The 18,730-nt window shown below is 36.2% G+C and overlaps 1 protein-coding gene across 3 annotated transcripts in view; it reads left to right on the top strand.

Moving 5' to 3' along the window:
• UBN2 (ubinuclein 2) overlaps positions 1 to 18,730 on the top strand; it is a 119,284-nt gene that overhangs the window by 75,058 nt on the left and 25,496 nt on the right. For 2 of the 3 annotated variants that reach the window (XM_043965299.1, XM_043965301.1), the window contains exons 11-14: positions 208 to 351; positions 1,229 to 1,279; positions 4,394 to 4,436; positions 13,645 to 15,273. In XM_043965299.1, coding sequence (XP_043821234.1) covers positions 208 to 351; positions 1,229 to 1,279; positions 4,394 to 4,436; positions 13,645 to 15,273 — 1,867 coding nt within the window. The remainder of the gene's footprint in view (positions 1 to 207; positions 352 to 1,228; positions 1,280 to 4,393; positions 4,437 to 13,644; positions 15,274 to 18,730) is intronic. The other variant, XM_043965300.1, reaches the window with a different exon arrangement.

The following is an 18,730-nucleotide window of genomic DNA, read 5'->3' as shown; positions in this document are numbered from 1 at the left end:
CCTATGTCAGCCCTTAGTGGTTTGGTTGAAAAAGCATTAGTTGCATTAGTTGTGAGCGTTTTCATGTAAATAAGTTGTTTTAGAAGTAGAGTAAATGCATTACCAGATAGTTTATAAATGGTAGGTGTCTCTTACCCTAATTTCATTTCTTGAACTCTTTAAATAATTGTCTACAGTTTTTATAGTCAGATTTTTTTTCCTGTTTAGGGCTTTGTTATGTAACCTTGTCAAGATTAAGTTGGGATGCTATGAGCTAGAGACAAATAAAAGCCAATCTGCTGAGGATTATCTTAAGACCTTTATGGAGACAGAAGTGAAACCATTGTGGCCTAAGGGCTGGATGCAGGCTAGGTAAGAAATTTAGCATCCTAAGCTGTGTATCATCTTGTTCCTTATGTTACTTTAAAAACTTTTAAAAAATATTTTGATAAGAGCCTACTATGTGCTGGGCACTATACACAGCCAGATAGAAACTTTTAGTCTTCCTACCTTATAAAGTTTATATCCTTATTAAAGAGATAAGATAGATATAGACACGAGAATATGGAAATACAAAAAGTTGATTTTTTTTTTTTTACCAGACACATTTTTTGTGTGTTTTTATTTTGCCAATAGTATGGGAAAGTGAAGAATAGGGTAAGGTTCGAAAAAACAGTATAAATTTGGGGGGAGAAGACTGTATTAGTTAGGTTAGAAATTCAGTAATAGCAAAAATAGAAGGATTATTTATGGGTGGCTACTTTGAAATTAAAAACAATCTAGAGTATGTAGGAAACGAGAACATCAGCTTCTACAGGAGGCAGACAACTAGAATTTTTCATTGAAAGATTTTTCAAAAGGACTTCGTTGAAGATTCAATGAAATCACCTCTAAATATTTGAAAGGTTCATAGTCCACGTATGGATCACCTGCCTCAGCAAATTGAGAGGTCATCCAGCCTTTGTGACTTCAAACCTCTTTGCACTGTAGCTCTAGTTAATAGAAAAGAAAATGAGATCAGTTATCCCACAGTTAGATATGCTGAAGCCTTAAATGTCAGTAGAATAATTAGAAGCAAAGTCTCCCCTTCCAGCCACTTTGGTAAGAACTTAGAGATCTATCCAACAAGTGATTATCCGTAGCTCAGGTATTTCCCAAGTCAGTAATCTTCTAAGTGGTAGATAATGGGAAGTAATAACTGAGTGAAAATTCAGTGGTAACATTGTTGATCTGCCTTTTTTGTCTCTAGAATGCTCTTTAAGGAAAGCCGAAGTGTTCACAATCATCTCACTTCTGCTCCGTGAGTAAATACAGAGGCTTTTTAAAAAAATCTCATTTGCTTTCATTTTACCTTATTTGACAATTATCGTGCTATGTTAGTCTCTTAAAATTTCTGGAAAATTAGTGGTATTCAACCCATTTTGACTGATAATAAGGAATTTTAGGAGATAAAAGGAATCACAAATGAAAAATCCAATGAAGCGATGGACTGAATTTGTTAAGTAAACAGGCTGCCCTCACTATACAAAATTGTGTTCCAGAAGTTCATTTGTAAGTAGGTTGCTAATACTTAGAACACAGTTTCCTTTAAAAATAATGTCACTTTAAGTAGTGACTAGGCTTCCAAGGCTAGCCCCCCATAAGTCTGTAGACAACTAGCTAAAAGGCAATACTGAGAGGCACACTTGGCTAGGAATCTGAAAATTTGTTTTAAACTCAGCTCTTGTCACTTATTGTGTTCCCTTAAATAAGTTACTGAATCTCTGACCTATCTGAGTCTTAATTATCATCTATTAAGTGTGCTATTAGTAATCTGATATATGACTGTTAGAGAGTTATTTTAAGGATCAAATAAGAATGTGGAAACACTTTGTAAACTTAAAAAATGCTATATAAATTTCAAGTAGTGTGTTTTGTTTTGTTTCAGTTTTGGGGTTTTTTTTGGTGAGGCAATTGGGGTTAAGTGACTTGCCCAGGGTCACACAACCAGTAAGTGTTAAGTGTCTGAGGCCAGATTTGAACTCAGGTCCTCCTGACTCCAGGGCCAGCGCTCTATCCACCTGTGCCACCTAGCTGCCCCAAGTAGTGTGTTTTTAATAGTATTATTACTAGCCTGAGTCCTGAGTCCTGAGTCCTATAAGGATGAGACCTTGTAGTGTAAGAGGAAAGGAGAGAGTTTCACTTTCTTTTCTTAATTTAGGCTTACTATGCAAAATCTTTGAAATAGGCAGATTTTTGTCTATAAATCCTCACACTTCCTTTTCTGTACCTCCAGGCTCTCTCCTGGTATCTATTACCCCATTCTTCTAATTTCTTGAGAGAGACAGAGAGAGTAATTTATTTATTTATTTATTTATATTGTAATATTGTCCTAACTTCCAAACTGTAGCCCTCTGGCCCTTACCTTCTTTATGCTTCAGAGTACTACAAGAGTTTACATTTCCTCGGTCAAAAGTTCATTTTCTCAGGGTAGTTAATCAGTGCTCTGTAGCAGACCAGCTTACTTATTGTAGCAGACCTATGCATACTATTGTTCTTTAATATTCCGAATATATTTGCCTTTTTAAGAGGAGATACTGATTAACTCAGTTAATCTATAATTGGTAGGATTTTAGTGTAACCAAATGAAAAAATTCAAGCAGGGTGTAAGAGAATTTTGGGCAGGGGAGACCACCTTATAGAAAAGCCAGCCCCTCTTGAGAGTCTGTCCCCTAAGTCAGCTCTCTAAGCTTCCTGTTTTTTGCCTTTCTTTCCTCTGCCTCTGAGCTCACAGATTGTCTAAGAATTCTGAATTTTCTTCACAGGGCTTTTAGTGGTAGTGATAGAAAAATAACAGGGGTTGTTGAGGAGTTATATCCTAGAAGAAAATGGGGAATGAGTGTAGGTTGACCTGGTTTTACAAGCGTTTGTAAATTTTATTTACTTGTAAATTGGGGAATTCCATTAAAGTAAATCTTTTTTCTTGTTGTTTTATCTTTTTTCTCTTCAAAGGCAACATCATTAGTGCAGCTCTCACCCTTTCCATAATTGCCATTCACTTAAAAGTAGAAGGAAAACTCCTGATCCTGTTTTTCTTAAAATATCTAGTGTGTGTGTGTGTGTGTGTGTGTGTGTGTGTGTGTGTGTGTGTGTGTGTGTGTGTGTGTGTATATATATATATATATATATATATATATTTCTAAGGATTAGAAGAACTTTTTTATAACTTCTTTTTTTTTTTTAAGTGAGGCAATTGGGGTTAAGTGACTTCCTCAGGGTCACACAGCTAGTAAGTGTTAAGTGTCTGAGGCCAGATTTGAACTCAGGTACTCCTGACTCCAGGGCCAGTGCTCTATTCACTGCGCCACCTAGCTGCCCCTTTTTTATAACTTCTTGAGGCTTGACAATATGTTTACTTGGTTCAGAAAGAAATTATATTCTGGCCCTTTGTCATGTTTCAGCATTCTCTGCACCTATTCACATAGTAAATTCCAGACTTGTTCCACCATTTCAGAACAGATTTAAGGATAGAAGACAGACAGCCCTAACTATGATTTTAAATAATGTTTATTTTTTAATGTATTTTTCTTTTTTTATTCTTTTGCTTTATTATATTCAGCATTAAAAAGATTTCCTTTTTTTCTACCTTGGCTATTTTTTCCTTTTACTATTTTTATGCCGTAAAAACATCTTTAATTCAGATTCTACCAAAGTATTTTGGCCAGTAAAATAGTACAACTTAGTATTTATGAAGAAAGAATACTCATACTATAAACTAGATTATAGGAAAAATATTTGGTTACTTAAGAAAATAGCTTAAGGAATGCTCTATTTAAATTTGGGGTATAAGTATTTCATAGATTCAGAATAATACTAGTGAGAGACCATAAAGGCACCTTAGAGATAATCTATTTTAACCCTTTCTCTTATTTTACTAATGAAAACACTGAGACCCAGAGAGACTAGAGACTAGCTTAGCATTATACATCTATCTGGTGGCACAGCCAGGACTAGAATCTAGATCTGAAGGCCTTCTTTTTCCTGTATTATACTATAAATGAATAATTTTTAAAAATATTATTTATTCCATTATGTGTATTAATTCATGTTGGCCTCTCAAATTGAAGTTTTTGCAGAAAATATATTCACTTAACAAATGCTTGTCATAAATATACTGTATATAAGATACTGTGGTATTTGGTGTTGTAGAAAATTTGGAGATAAAACAAGGTTTCTTTCACAAAGGAACTCGTGTGTGTGTGTGTGTGTGTGTGTGTGTGTGTGTGTGTGTGTGTGTGTGTGTGTGTGTGTGTGTGTGTGTGATTTTGTGTGTTACATGGCCTTGTGTGGTAAATGGCAGATAGTTGGTGTAAACACCATGCCATTCAAGTAGTTTTATTCTTAGTCTTACATTTAACTTTCTTTCTTGAATTAGGGCAAAGAAAAAGGTAATTCTGGCACCTAAACCCAAAGTGAAGGTAAGTATTAAAAGCAACTCTTAAGTGTAAATTATGAATTTGGAAAAGTTCTCTTCTATAGTTCAAAAGGCTATTTTACTATACAGCCTAGGCATTATAGATAAGGTTGATATTTTCATTGTAAAACCTTTATATTAAAAATTCAAAGTTATTAAGTTATAAAGGTTCGATAATATAAGCCAATGATAGTAGTGTAAATATTTGTTAGTGTATAGCCAGCAGTATGAATTAAGCAATAATAAATTAAGTAAATATTCAGGGGATGTGGTTAGGGAAAGAGGTCATGGGTTTTTGGGATTTTTTTTTTGCGAGGCATTTGGAGTTATGTGAATGTCCATATTTATTTATTTATTTATTTATTTATTTATTTATTTATTTATTTATTTATTTATTTATTTATTTATTTATTTATTTATTTATTTATTTATTTATTTATTTATTTATTTATTTATTTATTTATTTATTTATTTATTTATTTATTTATTTATTTATTTATTTATTTATTTATTTATTTATTTATTTATTTATTTATTTATTTATTTATTTATTTATTTATTTATTTATTTATTTATTTATTTATTTATTTATTTATTTATTTATTTATTTATTTATTTATTTATTTATTTATTTATTTATTTATTTATTTATTTTTTTTTTTTTTTTTTTTTTTTTTTTTTTTTTTTTTTTTTTTTTTTTTTTTTTTTAGTGAGGCAATTGGGGTTAAACGACTTGCCCAGGGTCACACAGCTAGTAAGTGTTAAGTGTCTGAGGCCGGATTTCAACTCAGGTACTCCTGATTCCAGGGCCGGTGCTCTATCCACTGCGCCACCTAGCTGCCCCAATGTCTATCTTTATTAATGTGGGTCTAGACAAAACAAAAATACTTATAACAGGAGCAGAAGGCAATATTATTTCTTCCTTTTAGGAATAATTTGGCAGTTGCCCTTAAATTAATAGTTACTGGGTGAAGAGGAAAGTATCATTTGTAGAGTCACTGCACTACTATGTGCAGGGTACTATTCTAAATATTACAGGTACAGAGATAAAAATGACTTGTGTAATATATATTGTTCAGCGGCAGAAAGAGATAATACAATATTTAAACAAATAAACACAAAGTTATTTTGGGATGAGGCACTAATGCCGGGGAGATCTAGGGTAGGGTATCAGAAAGAGCCTTAGAGGATATTATACCTACAGTGTGCCTTGAAAAGAGCTAGAGGCTGCACAGTAACTCGGCATCCTACACACGGATTAATATATTCTGCATATTCTTTATAAAGGCGTTTCTGCCACTGGCTTTTATGAAGGAGGTGTTCAGAGTTTCGTTTTTTTAATCTTACATCTTTTTTTACTTGAATATAATTGTCAATCAGGGAAAAATAAAAATATTCCATCAGTGAGAACTCAGATAAGATTGGTGACATTATTCATAGTGCTTCTGTTTTTCAGAATTCTGTGACTTTCTACAGCCACATTCAGGTAGTAGTATAGAAAATGAAAATGACCCAGAATTGGTTTTGGACAAGACTTGAACAACATTAGGATGAAGGGGGCAAGGATTTTCTGTGGCTGAGGATAACCAATCAATAAGCATCTATTAAGCTCCTAATGTGTCGTTCATTGTACTCTAAAGCATTGGAGATATAAAGAAAGACAAAAATCTGCTCTTGTTGAAATGGTTGAAATAGGATCAAGGTTGTGAAGGAGAGAGAGGCAGAAGGGGTGCTGGATTTGGTGGGGAAGGGCTGGAGAGACTGGAGATAATGATGAAGATGAGTAAGTTAAGGAATAAAGCATGGGTAGAAATCGAGGGGTAGGCTATAATCAGAACAATTACGGGTGATGGTGAGGTCTGACATGTGATCTTACTTGTGAATGGCTGGAGTAAAGAACTAGGTCATGAATTCTGAGGAGGTTGTTGAACTAGTAGTCGAGGATTTTTAAAAAAACATTAATGTGTCTATTGAAATGCGTGAGTTTGAGGACATACGTTGGTGTGGAGAGGAATGCTGAGAACTAAATATTTCTTTGAAAAAAATGAGAACCTTAAGAATTGTAGATGATTGTGACATTCTTTGACTTGGTAATATAGAAGGAAGCATAGCTTTTTGCTCTTGCCTCTGGAAAGAATTTAACTTCATGCAGTTATTTCTCATTCTTAAAACTTACATCTAAGTCCTGCCCTTTATGACAACAAGACCTATAATTTTTCATTGTCATGTTTTTTCTCCTCCCTTCTCTAACCTATTCTACTTCCTAGAATACTCGTCATCAGTCCTTTTAAAGATTCATTTTTATTTTATTTTCAGTTCTGAATTCTCCCCCTCTTTTCTCCTCTTTCCTCACCCACTGAGAAGGCTAGAAAAATATTACACATTTATAGTTTTGTAAAACAAATTCCTGGAGCATTAACCGTGTCCAAAATAGAAAGTAAGAAAAGAAAATATGCTTCAGTATATACTCTTGAATCCATCAGCTTTCTATTTGGAAGTGAATAATATGTTTTATCTTGGGTCCTTTGTAATTGTTGTTGATCATTGCAATGACTAAGAGTATCTATGTCTTTCAAAGTTGATTCTCTTTACAGTGTTGATTTCATTGTCATTTCTTTTAACACATTGTAACAATCATATACCACAATTTTTTCAGCCACTACTCAATTGATGAGCATCTCTCCATTTCCAGTTCTTTGGTACCACAAAAAGAACTGTTATAAATATTTTTGTACAGATAGATCCTTTTCCTGAGTCTTTTTGATCTCTTTCAGTTACAGACCTCATAGCAGTATTGCTGGCTAAAAGGTTATGAGTAGCTTAATAGCCTTTTGAGGCTATCAGTTCTTAGGATATAGCCACCTTTCCTGCCAAACAAAAGTGAGGAATATAATAGAACAAAAGCTTCCTTAAAATTGCCAGTTCCATTTAAAAAAATACATCCTTAGACCTGAGCTAATTCTTCCTAGGCTTACTTCACTCATGAGTTTAATAACATTTTGGCCACTCTATCAGCATTTTCATTTGTGTCAACTCTGTTATAAAGGTTTCTAGTAATTTTTAATGCCTTTTATGTTTCATGTAGAAAAAATTATTCTGGTTAATTTCTGCATTTGGTGTATTTAGTGTTAATCATAATCTAGAATCCTTTTAGATAAGATTGCAGCAACATAGCTATCTTATTTTCCCTTATAAAAGAATTGAGAACCTCTGGCTCAGCTTGATTTCATTCAGTGTTCAAAACAAGTATCAATAGTTGTTAGCCCCATGCATTCCTATCATTGGAAAAGTACAACATGATTTTCTGTGTATATTTCTCTGTGTATCAGAATTTCTCTGTGCCTGTCCCTTTATTCATTTGTGATCTTTCACTCTTTCACTGTAGGTTATCTTTTTGTCTCTGCCTTACTTGCTCTAGCTCACTTCTTAACTATCTTGTCTTTTCCTATATTTTTGGATCACTTCTCTGTTCTTTTCCTTCCTTTGGCTCTCTCCCTTAATTGGACTTAATATAGAAGTAAGCTATTTACATTGATATTGATTAGACAGCAAATAGATGTGAGTATACTTGAAAGAAAAATGATCCTGAATTTGAGATTGCACTTAAAAAAGGTTATGCACACATCCTTCTTCCCATACATTCCTATAATTTAAAAAAATAATTATTTATTTATTTATTTTGGGTGAGGCAATGAGGGTTAAGTGACTTGCCCAGGGTCACAGAGCTAGTAAGTGTCAAGTGTCTGAGACCGGATTTGAATTCAGATCTTCCTGACTCCAAGACCAGTGCTCTATCCACTGCGCCACCTTGCTGCCCCCCATTCCTATAATTAATGTAGATTTGATTCATTAGACAAAGATCAGAAATGCAGTGAACAAAGGAATAATAATAAGAAAATTATTTATTTTTAAAATATGTGACATAAAGTTATGAAGCCTCAACCCTCACTTAATTAAGAAGTTTTAGCCAATATATAAGTCTTTTAGTCAACAGATGTGTAACTTATTTGCCAAATAGAGAGAGATGACTGCCAAAGACAGTACCAGCTTATTAAAATATAAACTTATTTGTAAAATCTTAAAATGGATTATGAATGGTTATAAATTATATTGTCTTATAAAGCAGAGAGAAACAATGAAGGGCAGAAACAACTTAAAGCAAGATTGGTAAGATATCCAACTATGCAAAGTCACTCCAAGGACACTCCAGGATGGAAAGAGAATAACAAATGTAAATAAAGGGGAAAAGATCTGCAAAAACCGTTTCATCAAGCTATTTTAAGTGACATAGAGAACATGAATGACTATTGACCCATATGACCACTCTCCTCTCATATCTTTATAAAATCTTTGAGAGTCATCTACAAATAAATTGAGAATATCCTCAATAGGGCATTAGTAGAAAGCAATCATATTTTTGCAAGCAATATTCAACAGTGGACTACTTCACTGACACAATTGAGAAATACAGAGACATAAGATACTATTATGTTTATTATTGATTATAAAAAACAATAAAAAACAATTCCACAACATTAAACTCAAGTAGAATAAAATATCACCTTATAGATCGGTTTGTTTGATATAAAGATTTTTTTTAGGGTCCTTAGAAGAACAAAAATAAACCTGTTCAGTAACCTTCTTATAATAAACATCAAGAGGGGCATAAAGTAGGGAGGGATATGCAGACTTGCAAAGAGTATTTGCTACTATGAAGGTGGTCTAACACAGAGTCCAGTTTGAGACTTCCCTGTGGATGATGAACTCCTCCAAATTCAGTTATTTGTGAATAACATTGTGCTGATTGCATCAAGTTCTGTAATATTACAGAGCCTCCTAGAGAAGATTGGTGATCACTTAGAGCAAGTTGGCCTGTCCAGTCATTCAGAAAAGACCAACTATCTGAAATTGTAAAGCTTGTATAAACAAAAGTTGAGAACTATCTTTACATGTAACGGAAAAAATAAAATACCTTACACATTAAAAAAAAAAAAAGACCAACTACATGATAATTTCTTTTGCTCAGATTTCAGTTTACATATTTTTGGAAACCATTGTGAGATTTTAAAATGGATATAAGAGCATTAAACTTCCCCTTTAACTTTTCCCTTATATATCTCCCATACCACTAAGAAAAAGAAGCCTCTGAGCTTTAATCAGTGAGGGATTAGCTTTTACTGTTTGGGAGTTAATTAGATAACAAAAAGGTGATACCAGTTAGGGAAATAGGAAAGTAGAAATACAAATGAATAATCTTAGATCTAAGCTTAGTCTATATTCTATTATAAAACGCACCAAATCCCAAAACTGCCTGCCCGGCCGAGAACAAGAACCAAACATATGTACTGCCACCGCTAAGCTGAGAAGCCAGAGTCAGCGAGACAGAGAACAAAGTTCTGTTCCACTCTCAGTTTTAAGTTGGCAACCTGGAAGTACGGTGTGCTTCGCCATGGCTCTCCGGGCAGCAGCAGGCGCACCACTGTTCGTCGCGGTCTCCTCCCCAAAAGGGTGGTCCTTCAAAAGCCAATTCAGTAGTATGCGCTCAACTCTCAAATGATTAAGCTAAAACTTCCATTTTTTACCACACCATGTAGAACTTATCCAACAGTCCAGATATCTGGAACAGATAGTACAGATGGGTAGTGGATTGAGCTGACAATTGGAAAGAGCAGAAGCTGGATTACCTTTGGGAAATTGCATAGCATTTTTATTGACTTCAGGTTTCATGTAACAGCAGAGGCCCATCCTTTTAGGACAGATATTTTATTGACGTTGCTATATGGCAGAGATGTGGAAAACACCACTGCTTCTGAAGAACTAAAGATGAGTGTTATACAGAGGGCAATGAAAAGGCTTATGGTAGGTCTGAGAAGGTTGCAACATCTAAACAATGAAAAACTCCAAAGAACTAGTGTTGTAAAGGATGTCATCAGGAAATTGTATGACAGAAGGAGAAGTTGCGTTGGTCTCATGCAAGAACAAGAGATGATAGATAGACAGCCAGATTGCTTCACTGGTGCTTCTGATGTCAGGTGAAATTGATGAAGGCCTCCTGCATGTTTGGGGAACAACCCCTTGTATTGACCTTTTGAGAGAACAAGAATGTGAGTAGAATGAAATAGGTAGCCTTGAATGGGCTATGATCTTGCATCATTGGGGGGAGTTCTCAAATTAATGAGATCTTAGCTTCATTTGAGTGATTAATATACAACAAGGCTCTATTTGTCTAATGTTTTGCCTGAAGTGAGTCCATTTACCTTTACTTCTTTATTCTTGGTTTTCTACTCCCTCACATCATTTTTATCACTCCCACATTTTGCCACCTCAGCATCTGTATCAATTTTATTATCTTCACTTTTCTCAGCTTTAAATCATAGTTTATTCCTGGAATGTGATATATAGTATTTCTGAAACTTTAGCTATAAGCCCTGGAATTGTCCAGTGACATAATATTTTTACATAAATTTCTTCATTTTTCTTCTAACTGTAAGACCCTGATTTCTTGTTAACCATTTTTGTCTGTATTGACACAGAGCAGTAGTTCTCAAAGTACTCATAATGCTAAGATGTTTAATTTCTGATACAGTAAGTATCAGTAAATGTAAACTGGGGCAGCTAGGTGGCGCAGTGGATAGAGCACTGGCCCTGAAGTCAGGAGTACCTGAGTTCAAATCAGGCCTCAGACACTTAACACTTACTATCTATGTGACCCTGGGCAAGTCACTTAACCCCAATTGCCTCACTTAAAAAAAAAATGTAAACCACATAAAAAGTCTTTGGAAAGCTCTCAATAATTTTTAAGAGTGAAAAGGGGTCCTCAAATTCAAAAAGCTTGAGAACCATTAGCATAGAGAATTTTCCATGCCTAAAATGCACCATCTTCATATCTTGTTAAAATCCTTCCTTTCCTTTAAGGCCTAGTTTAGATGCTACTGTGAAGCATTTTCTAATTTCTGCCAGCTAAAGTAATCTCTCCCTCCTCAGATTTTTTTATAGCACTTTGAATCTCTCATTATCATATTCTGTCTTTTATCACACTTTATTTGTGAAACATCACTTTTCCTTTCTAGACTATAAATCCCTCGAGGGCAGAGATTATGTTATTTTCCATTTTTCTATCCTTATATCTTAGCAACAGTGTCTCATTCATAATCGTTGCATAACATGTTTGCTATTAAATTGCCTCCTTAATATAATCACAAGATCCATATTTACTTCTTTTGTGATGGTATTCCTTACCTGTGTTAGATTTCTTTTAAATGCCTCTAGGATAAACACTCTTAACACTTAACCTCTTTTATTTCAAACTTTGTTCAAGCAATCCATAATTGTTCCAACACTATCATAATTGTTTTTGTTCAAGAGTATTTTTTATTATGGATTATATCAGTTTTTAGTAATGAAAATTGGATGGCATGTCAAAGTAAACTGATGTCATTTTTACTCTACCCATTTAGCTCATCATATAATAGTAGTCTTTATGTAATTTAGTGTGGGATTTTTCAGAGAGAAACAAGGGGCTTTGACTATCACTAGGATTCACTAGACTATTACTTAGGCCAGTGCTGTCAAACTCAACTAGATCCTTGGGTGGCATACTGACTTTGAAAACCACACAAATTAACATTATGTTTTTTGTCTGTTTGTTTTTGTTTTGTTTTGTTTTGTTTTTGGTGGGGCAATTGGGGTTAAGTGACTTGCCCAGGGTCACACAGCTAGTAAGTGTTAAGTGTCTGAGGCTGGATTTGAACTCAGGTCCTCCTAACTTCAGGGCCGGTGCTTTATCCACTGCGCCACCTAGCTGCCCCAACATTATGTTTTATTATATTGTATTTGTTTGGCTAAACATTTCACAGTTACACTTTAATCTGGTTCCCAGGAATGAGTTTGTTTTCTTTGCCTTAACCTCCTTTTTTGAAACCTAAGAATCTGCTATCCTCAAGGTAATGGGTGCCCCATCAGACACTACATAAATATTTGCAAAACCCTGCACATAGATTAAAGTCCTACAATTTATCTTAAACTCGGGGAAAATGTCTATATGCAATATTTATAGAATATAATTTTAAATGCTTTTTACATATATGAATTTGTGTTGATTTTTTTTTCCCCTCTTCTTCCCCCATTGGCTCTCAGGGTTCTTATATTCTCCTTACCTGATAGTTTTCTAAAAAGTGAATTGTTTCTGAAAATAGTCATTGTTCTCCAAGGAATATCAAGTTCTAATACTTTACCATTATTAACCTCCTCTCTTTACCCATGAATGAGGTTCAAAATGTAAATAGTTTTAAAATCAATCATTTTCCTATTTAAGGGCACTAAGGCATCTCAGCATCTTTGTCCTTTCTAGGTTATGTGTGGCAGCAAAGTAAGATGTCAAGAATTGGAACTCATCTTTGTTGTTTTGCATATCGTATGACATGGACAAAAAGTAAAAACCAAAGGGCCATTTAGTATAGGTAGGAATTGCGGGATTAGGGGCAGATTGTGGACTGTGAACCCAGAAAACCAGACTGTGGTAAGGCTAAGAGGAATTAGTGAAATGCATAGGCCAAATAGGTAACTTGGTTTCACTGTTCTAAGATCAAGGCTACAAAGGGGACCTTAGGCAGAAACAGAATCCAGGTGCAGACCAGATCCAAACTAAGGATAAGGGAGTGGAAGAAGAATAAAACCCACAAAGGAAGAGACAAGGAATACTCAGCAATTGGTATAGGCAAATGAGTCTACACTGGCATGTGACTTGATCCTAGGATTGTAGAGGTATTCTCGTCTTTGGCTTCTTTTCTAGTCTTGGTTAAGGCAAACAAAGGCTATTAGTCATGTATTCACCAGAACTAGGTTAGTGGTCTAGAGGTACTTGTGTTTTGTCATTGTAGCACAGTCAGAATACTAGGTCTTCTGCCTCCTCATCACAGTTCTAATTGATTTTTTTATTTTTTTATTTTTTATTTTTTGCGGGGCAATGGGGCTTAAGTGACTTGCTCAGGGTCACACAGTTAGTAAGTGTCAAGTGTCTGAGGCCGGATTTGAACTCAGGTCCTCCTGAATCCAGGGCCGGTGCTTTATCCACTGCGTCACCTAGCCGTCCCCCTCATCACAGTTCTAATAATGATTTCCATTGAAAAATATTATACATTAATTGGCAAGGGACTCTTTAGTTTCTTAGAAATTTACGTATTTTAACTTTTTTCCTTTGGCTTTTATTCAAGGACTGCAGTCCAAAAAAGGACCAGAAAATACCTACGTCTTTATTGTCTTCAGTTGGTGGTCCATCAGTGAGCTCTGTTCCATCTGCTGTTGTCCCAACCAGCTCCAGCAGTACACCAGCCCAGGAAACTATTTGCCTTGATGATTCACTAGATGAAGACCTTTCTTTTCATCCACCTTCGCTGGATTCTGTTTCTGAGGCATTAGCTGTTATCAATAATGGGACCAAGGGCCCTCCAGTTGGCTCTGGAATAGGCATACCAACTACAAGACCTCGACCAGGACTTCGGGAAGAAAAATTAGCAAGTATCATGAGCAAGCTGCCACTGGCTACTCCAAAAAAAATAGAGTCAGCTCAGACTGCACATTCATCAAGTCTTATTGCTGGTCATACAGGACCAGTACCAAAGAAACCCCAGGACTTAGCTCACACTGGCATCTCTTCAGGCCTTATTGCTGGTTCCTCAATTCAGAACCCTAAAGTTTCCTTAGAACCTTTGCCAGCCAGGCTTCTTCAGCAAGGACTCCAACGGTCAAGCCAAATCCAAGCATCTTCCTCTTCACAGGCCCATGCCTCTTCCTCCTCCCAAGCCCAAGCTGCTGCCTCCTCTCATGTTTTGGTGACTTCTTCAGAGGCCCCAGAATCTTCCTCAGTAACACAAGTGACTAAGGTGCACCAGCATTCAGCTGTCCAACAAAACTATGTGTCCCCATTACAAGCCACTATTAGTAAATCACAGACTAACCCCGTGGTGAAATTAAGTAGTAACCCCCAACTTTCTTGTTCATCCCCACTTATCAAGACTTCAGATAAACCACTTGTATACCGCCTTCCTTTATCTAACCCCTCATCTGGAAGTGGCTCTCAAGGGACCCATCCACTGGTCTCTCGGACGGCACCTAGCACCTCTACCTCTAGTAACTATTTAGCCAAGGCCATGGTGTCACAAGTTTCCACCCAGGGTTTCAAGTCTCCTTTTTCTATGGCTGCATCCCCTAAACCTGCTGCATCCCCTAAACCTGCTGCATCTCCTAAGCCTGTAACGTCACCCAAACCCTCTGCCTCACCCAAGCCCTCTGCCTCACCTAAGCCTTCTGCCTCACCTAAGCCCTCTGCTTCACCCAAACCTCCTGCTTCACCTAAACCCTCGATATCAACTAAACCTTCTGTGTCAACTAAACTTATCATATCTAAATCCAATCCAACTTCCAAACCTGCCGTATCCCCCAGTTCTTCTAATTCAAGTGCACTAGTAGCCCAGAGTAGCCACTCTACCAGTAACAATCCAATCCATAAACAGCCCAGTGGAGTAAATATCAGCAGACAGTCTCCTACCTTGAATTTACTGCCCTCTAGTCGCACTTCAGGCCTTCAGTCTGCAAAAAATCTTCAGGCCTCTTCAAAGTTAGCTAACCCAGCATCCACTGGAACTGTTGGAAAGAATAGCTTGAGTGGAATTGTAATGAATGTACCTGCCAGCAGAGGTGGCAATATTAACTCAAGCGGAGCTAATAGGACTAGTCTGTCTGGGGGGACCGGAAGTGGAACACAGGGTGCTACTAAACAATTGTCTGCTCCACATAGACCATCCACTGCCTCAGGGTCTTCAGTTGTAACAGCCAGTGTGCAGGTAAGTACTTATTCTATATTTGTCTGATAATGTAAAAGATGGTTATCTTTCTTTTTCCTAAGTTCTTTGGATAAAGTGTTATGAATGAATCCATTTATGTTGAATCTATAGAAAGCATTTATGACTACAACTTTATGTTGATGAGATACTTTAAATTCTCTTTTCAAATGTACTGGGCTTATCCAATTGCCAGATAGAGAACAGGAAAGAAAAATTTTAAGCCTTTTAGTAATTTTTTAAAAATGATACCCATGTTTTTTTTCCTCACATAATTGTTTTCTGGGTGTTCCAAAAAAGAAAGTGTTTATATATATATATAACTTTTTTCTCGTTAGTAATATTCAATTTTTCTTCAGGTGATTATGAAAGAAAACTGAAGCCTCCAGTAATTTAATTTTAAAGCAAAGTCATCATTTATGTTTATACTTTTAATTTGAAACCCTCAGAAGACTGAGTTAGTAGGTCTAGAATAGAAGCCTTAACATGCCAAACTCATGGACATGATCAGATGGTTGTCCCTTTATACTTTAGGGGCCATTCGGGTTCAGACCACTCTCCACCTCCATCCCCTCAGCCCAAGTTTTCAAAGTAAAAGGATCATTTCGCTGACACATATTCTAGATTGGGTTCATTGTGGAATAATCCACTAGATCAAATCCCACTCTGGGATCCAGTTAGAGAGATATACTGGTAAATGTATTGTGAAGCTTGTGGTCATGATGCTATATTGACCTGTGTCAATATAGTGCAGCAAACAATTTTTTGCTTTTCAAGTGAAAAGCAGTCAATAATTACAAAGCCTCTTACAGTACTGTAATAGTCTCTCACTTCCTCTGCAGCAGCTACCATCCTTCTCTCCCTTCCAATTCACTTCCTTCTTTGTAATGGTGGAAGCACCCATGTCCTTCTCTCACTTTCATCAGTTCCTTCTCTAGCTATGAAACTGATGAATTACTGCTATCACCATTATTTGTTATCAGGGGCATATTAATCCTTCCTTGTCTCTTACTCTTGATACAGTGGTAGAACTATTCTTAAGTCATGCATAAGCAAATAAAGTTTTTTGGAGAAATTCTGTTATGAAACCAAGATTAAACACATAAAGGACAGACAGTAGTGGGGAAAAGAAGGCTTTACAGAGAGTAGAAAGTTCTTAATCCTTTGAATTCAAATTTAAATTAATATGAAATCTAACCTCAGCTATTTTGGTTGACAATCTTGAGGTGTAGTTATATTCTCATTCCATTTTAGAGCCTAGTTCTTTTCCCCAATTCCAAATAAATCTCATTTGACTCCTGCTTCATGACCTGAACTCATTTAATTACCCTTCATGAGATTACCTAGTACTTTGCCTAATTACATTTCATCATTCCACCAATAGGAAGGAGATTGCCTCTTTTCTAATTGTAAAACAAATTCCCTTTGACCCAATCATCAAATCTGTTACTGTCCCCTGATTCTAACTGTCTTCTAATAGAATCCCTCCCTTAACTCCCAAATTATGAAAAGTTAAGTGACAAGGCCTGAGCCACATGAATTATGGCACTTCTCTCTTTCTTCATACCACTCGGTCATGTTAACAGCTGTACATACTTTACTCATTTCTAGCTGGTGCTTCAGCTCATTTACTTAGAGGAAGGCAGCCCATAAATAACTTGGCTGTGTTTATACAATGCCAGCTTTTAAAATGTGTGGTGATATCTGATACACATAGACTTCTCTTACTGAAAGAAGCAGACATAGAATTTTATCAAGAGATAGCAACTAGCTACAGGTCACAAAGCTGATTTTAACAAGTATCAATGCCTAGGTATGAATCCTGAGAGAGAATGAAAATCCCAGGAGAAGTGATACCATATGCACACATGTGAATGGCAGTTTGTCAATACTTACTGAACCTGTACTATATGTTAATATGAACCAGCAACCTGACAGCTGCTTAAAAGTGAATCTGCTGATACAGCCTTCCTCTAATAGAAGTCTACACTACTGGGGCAGCTAGGTGGCGCAGTGGATAGAGCACCGGCCCTGGAGTCAGGAGTACCTGAATTCAAATCCAGCCTCAGACACTTAATATACACTTACTAGCTGTGTGACCCTGGGCAAGTCACTTAACCCCAATTGCCTCACTAAAAAAAAAAAAAAGAAGAAGTCTACACTACTAGAAGTGTCAAGTCCAAGTCAAGGGCAGTCATAATCCCACTATGATCTGTGTTAACAGCTCATAGCTCAAATATTATGCCCAGTTCTGGATGTGATATCCACATGGTATCTACAGGAAAGCAATGAGGATGGTATGGAATCTTGCAACAATCTCATATGATGTATTATTTAAGGCAGGGGAGTCACTTAGTCTGGGAAAGAGAAGACTTACAGGAGGTGTGATGAGTACCTTGTTTTATGTTATTCCAGAGAATAGAATTAATGCAAATGAGATTGACTCTTAACAAAAGAGATTCTAGTTCAGTATAAGGAAGAACAGTTATTATAAATCTGTGCAAAAATAGAAGAAAATGCCCTGTTGAAATGTTCATTTAGACTGGATGACTACCTGGAAGCGATTTTGTAGATGGGATTTCTGCATTTGGAGGGAGGTTGTACTGGTTATCCTCTACCATTACTTCCAACTCTCAAGATTCTACGAAAGTGGGGCAGCTAGGTGGCACAGTGGATAGAGCACCAGCCCTGGAGTCAGGAGGACCTGAGTTCAAATGCAGCATCAAACACTTAACACTTACTAGCTGTGTGACCCTAGGCAAGTCACTTAACCCCAATTGCCTCACCAAAAAATTTTTAAAAAAAGATTCTGTGAAAGTATATGGAGGGGCAGCTAGGTGGCACAGTGGATAGAGCACTGGCTCTGGAGTCAGGAGTACCTGAGTTCAAATCCGGCCTCTGACACTTAACACTTACTAGCTGTGTGACCCTGGTCACTTAACCCCAATTGCCCCACTTAAAAAAAAAAAAGAAAGTATATGGTATAGGATATGGTACATGTATATTTAAAAGTGAGAAAAGAAAATATTCAGTTTCTGAGGAGGTTGACTAAAATGACTAAGGAGTAGTAAGGATAGTAGGTATGTGGTAGTGCTGACCAGAGATTGGTACTTTTGGTTTGAAGGCACATAATTAATATAGTAGGAGTGGTTTGAAGAGAAATATTTAATATTCCAGAGTCAGTTGGAAATTTTACAGGCTGATAAAAATCTTAAGGTCAAAAAATGTATTTGCAAAGCAGATAGATCAAATACATCTGTATGTGCCAGCTCAGCCTCTCTTCTACCCTACTATAAAACACTCTATTCCTGATATGTCTTCTCCTTCATTTCTGTTATTTCTTTTCCTTTATACAAAGCTCAAGGTGGTTATAGAGCCTTGATAGTCTGTCAGTGCTTGTCAAAGATTCTATTTGCTAACTTTCTTCATAGTAGGTACTATGGGGGGATATACAAAAAAG

This window comes from Dromiciops gliroides, chromosome 5, assembly GCF_019393635.1.
Source record: "Dromiciops gliroides isolate mDroGli1 chromosome 5, mDroGli1.pri, whole genome shotgun sequence".
In the NCBI taxonomy this organism is placed as follows: domain Eukaryota; kingdom Metazoa; phylum Chordata; class Mammalia; order Microbiotheria; family Microbiotheriidae; genus Dromiciops; species Dromiciops gliroides.
This window is presented reverse-complemented; position numbering and strand designations above follow the sequence as displayed.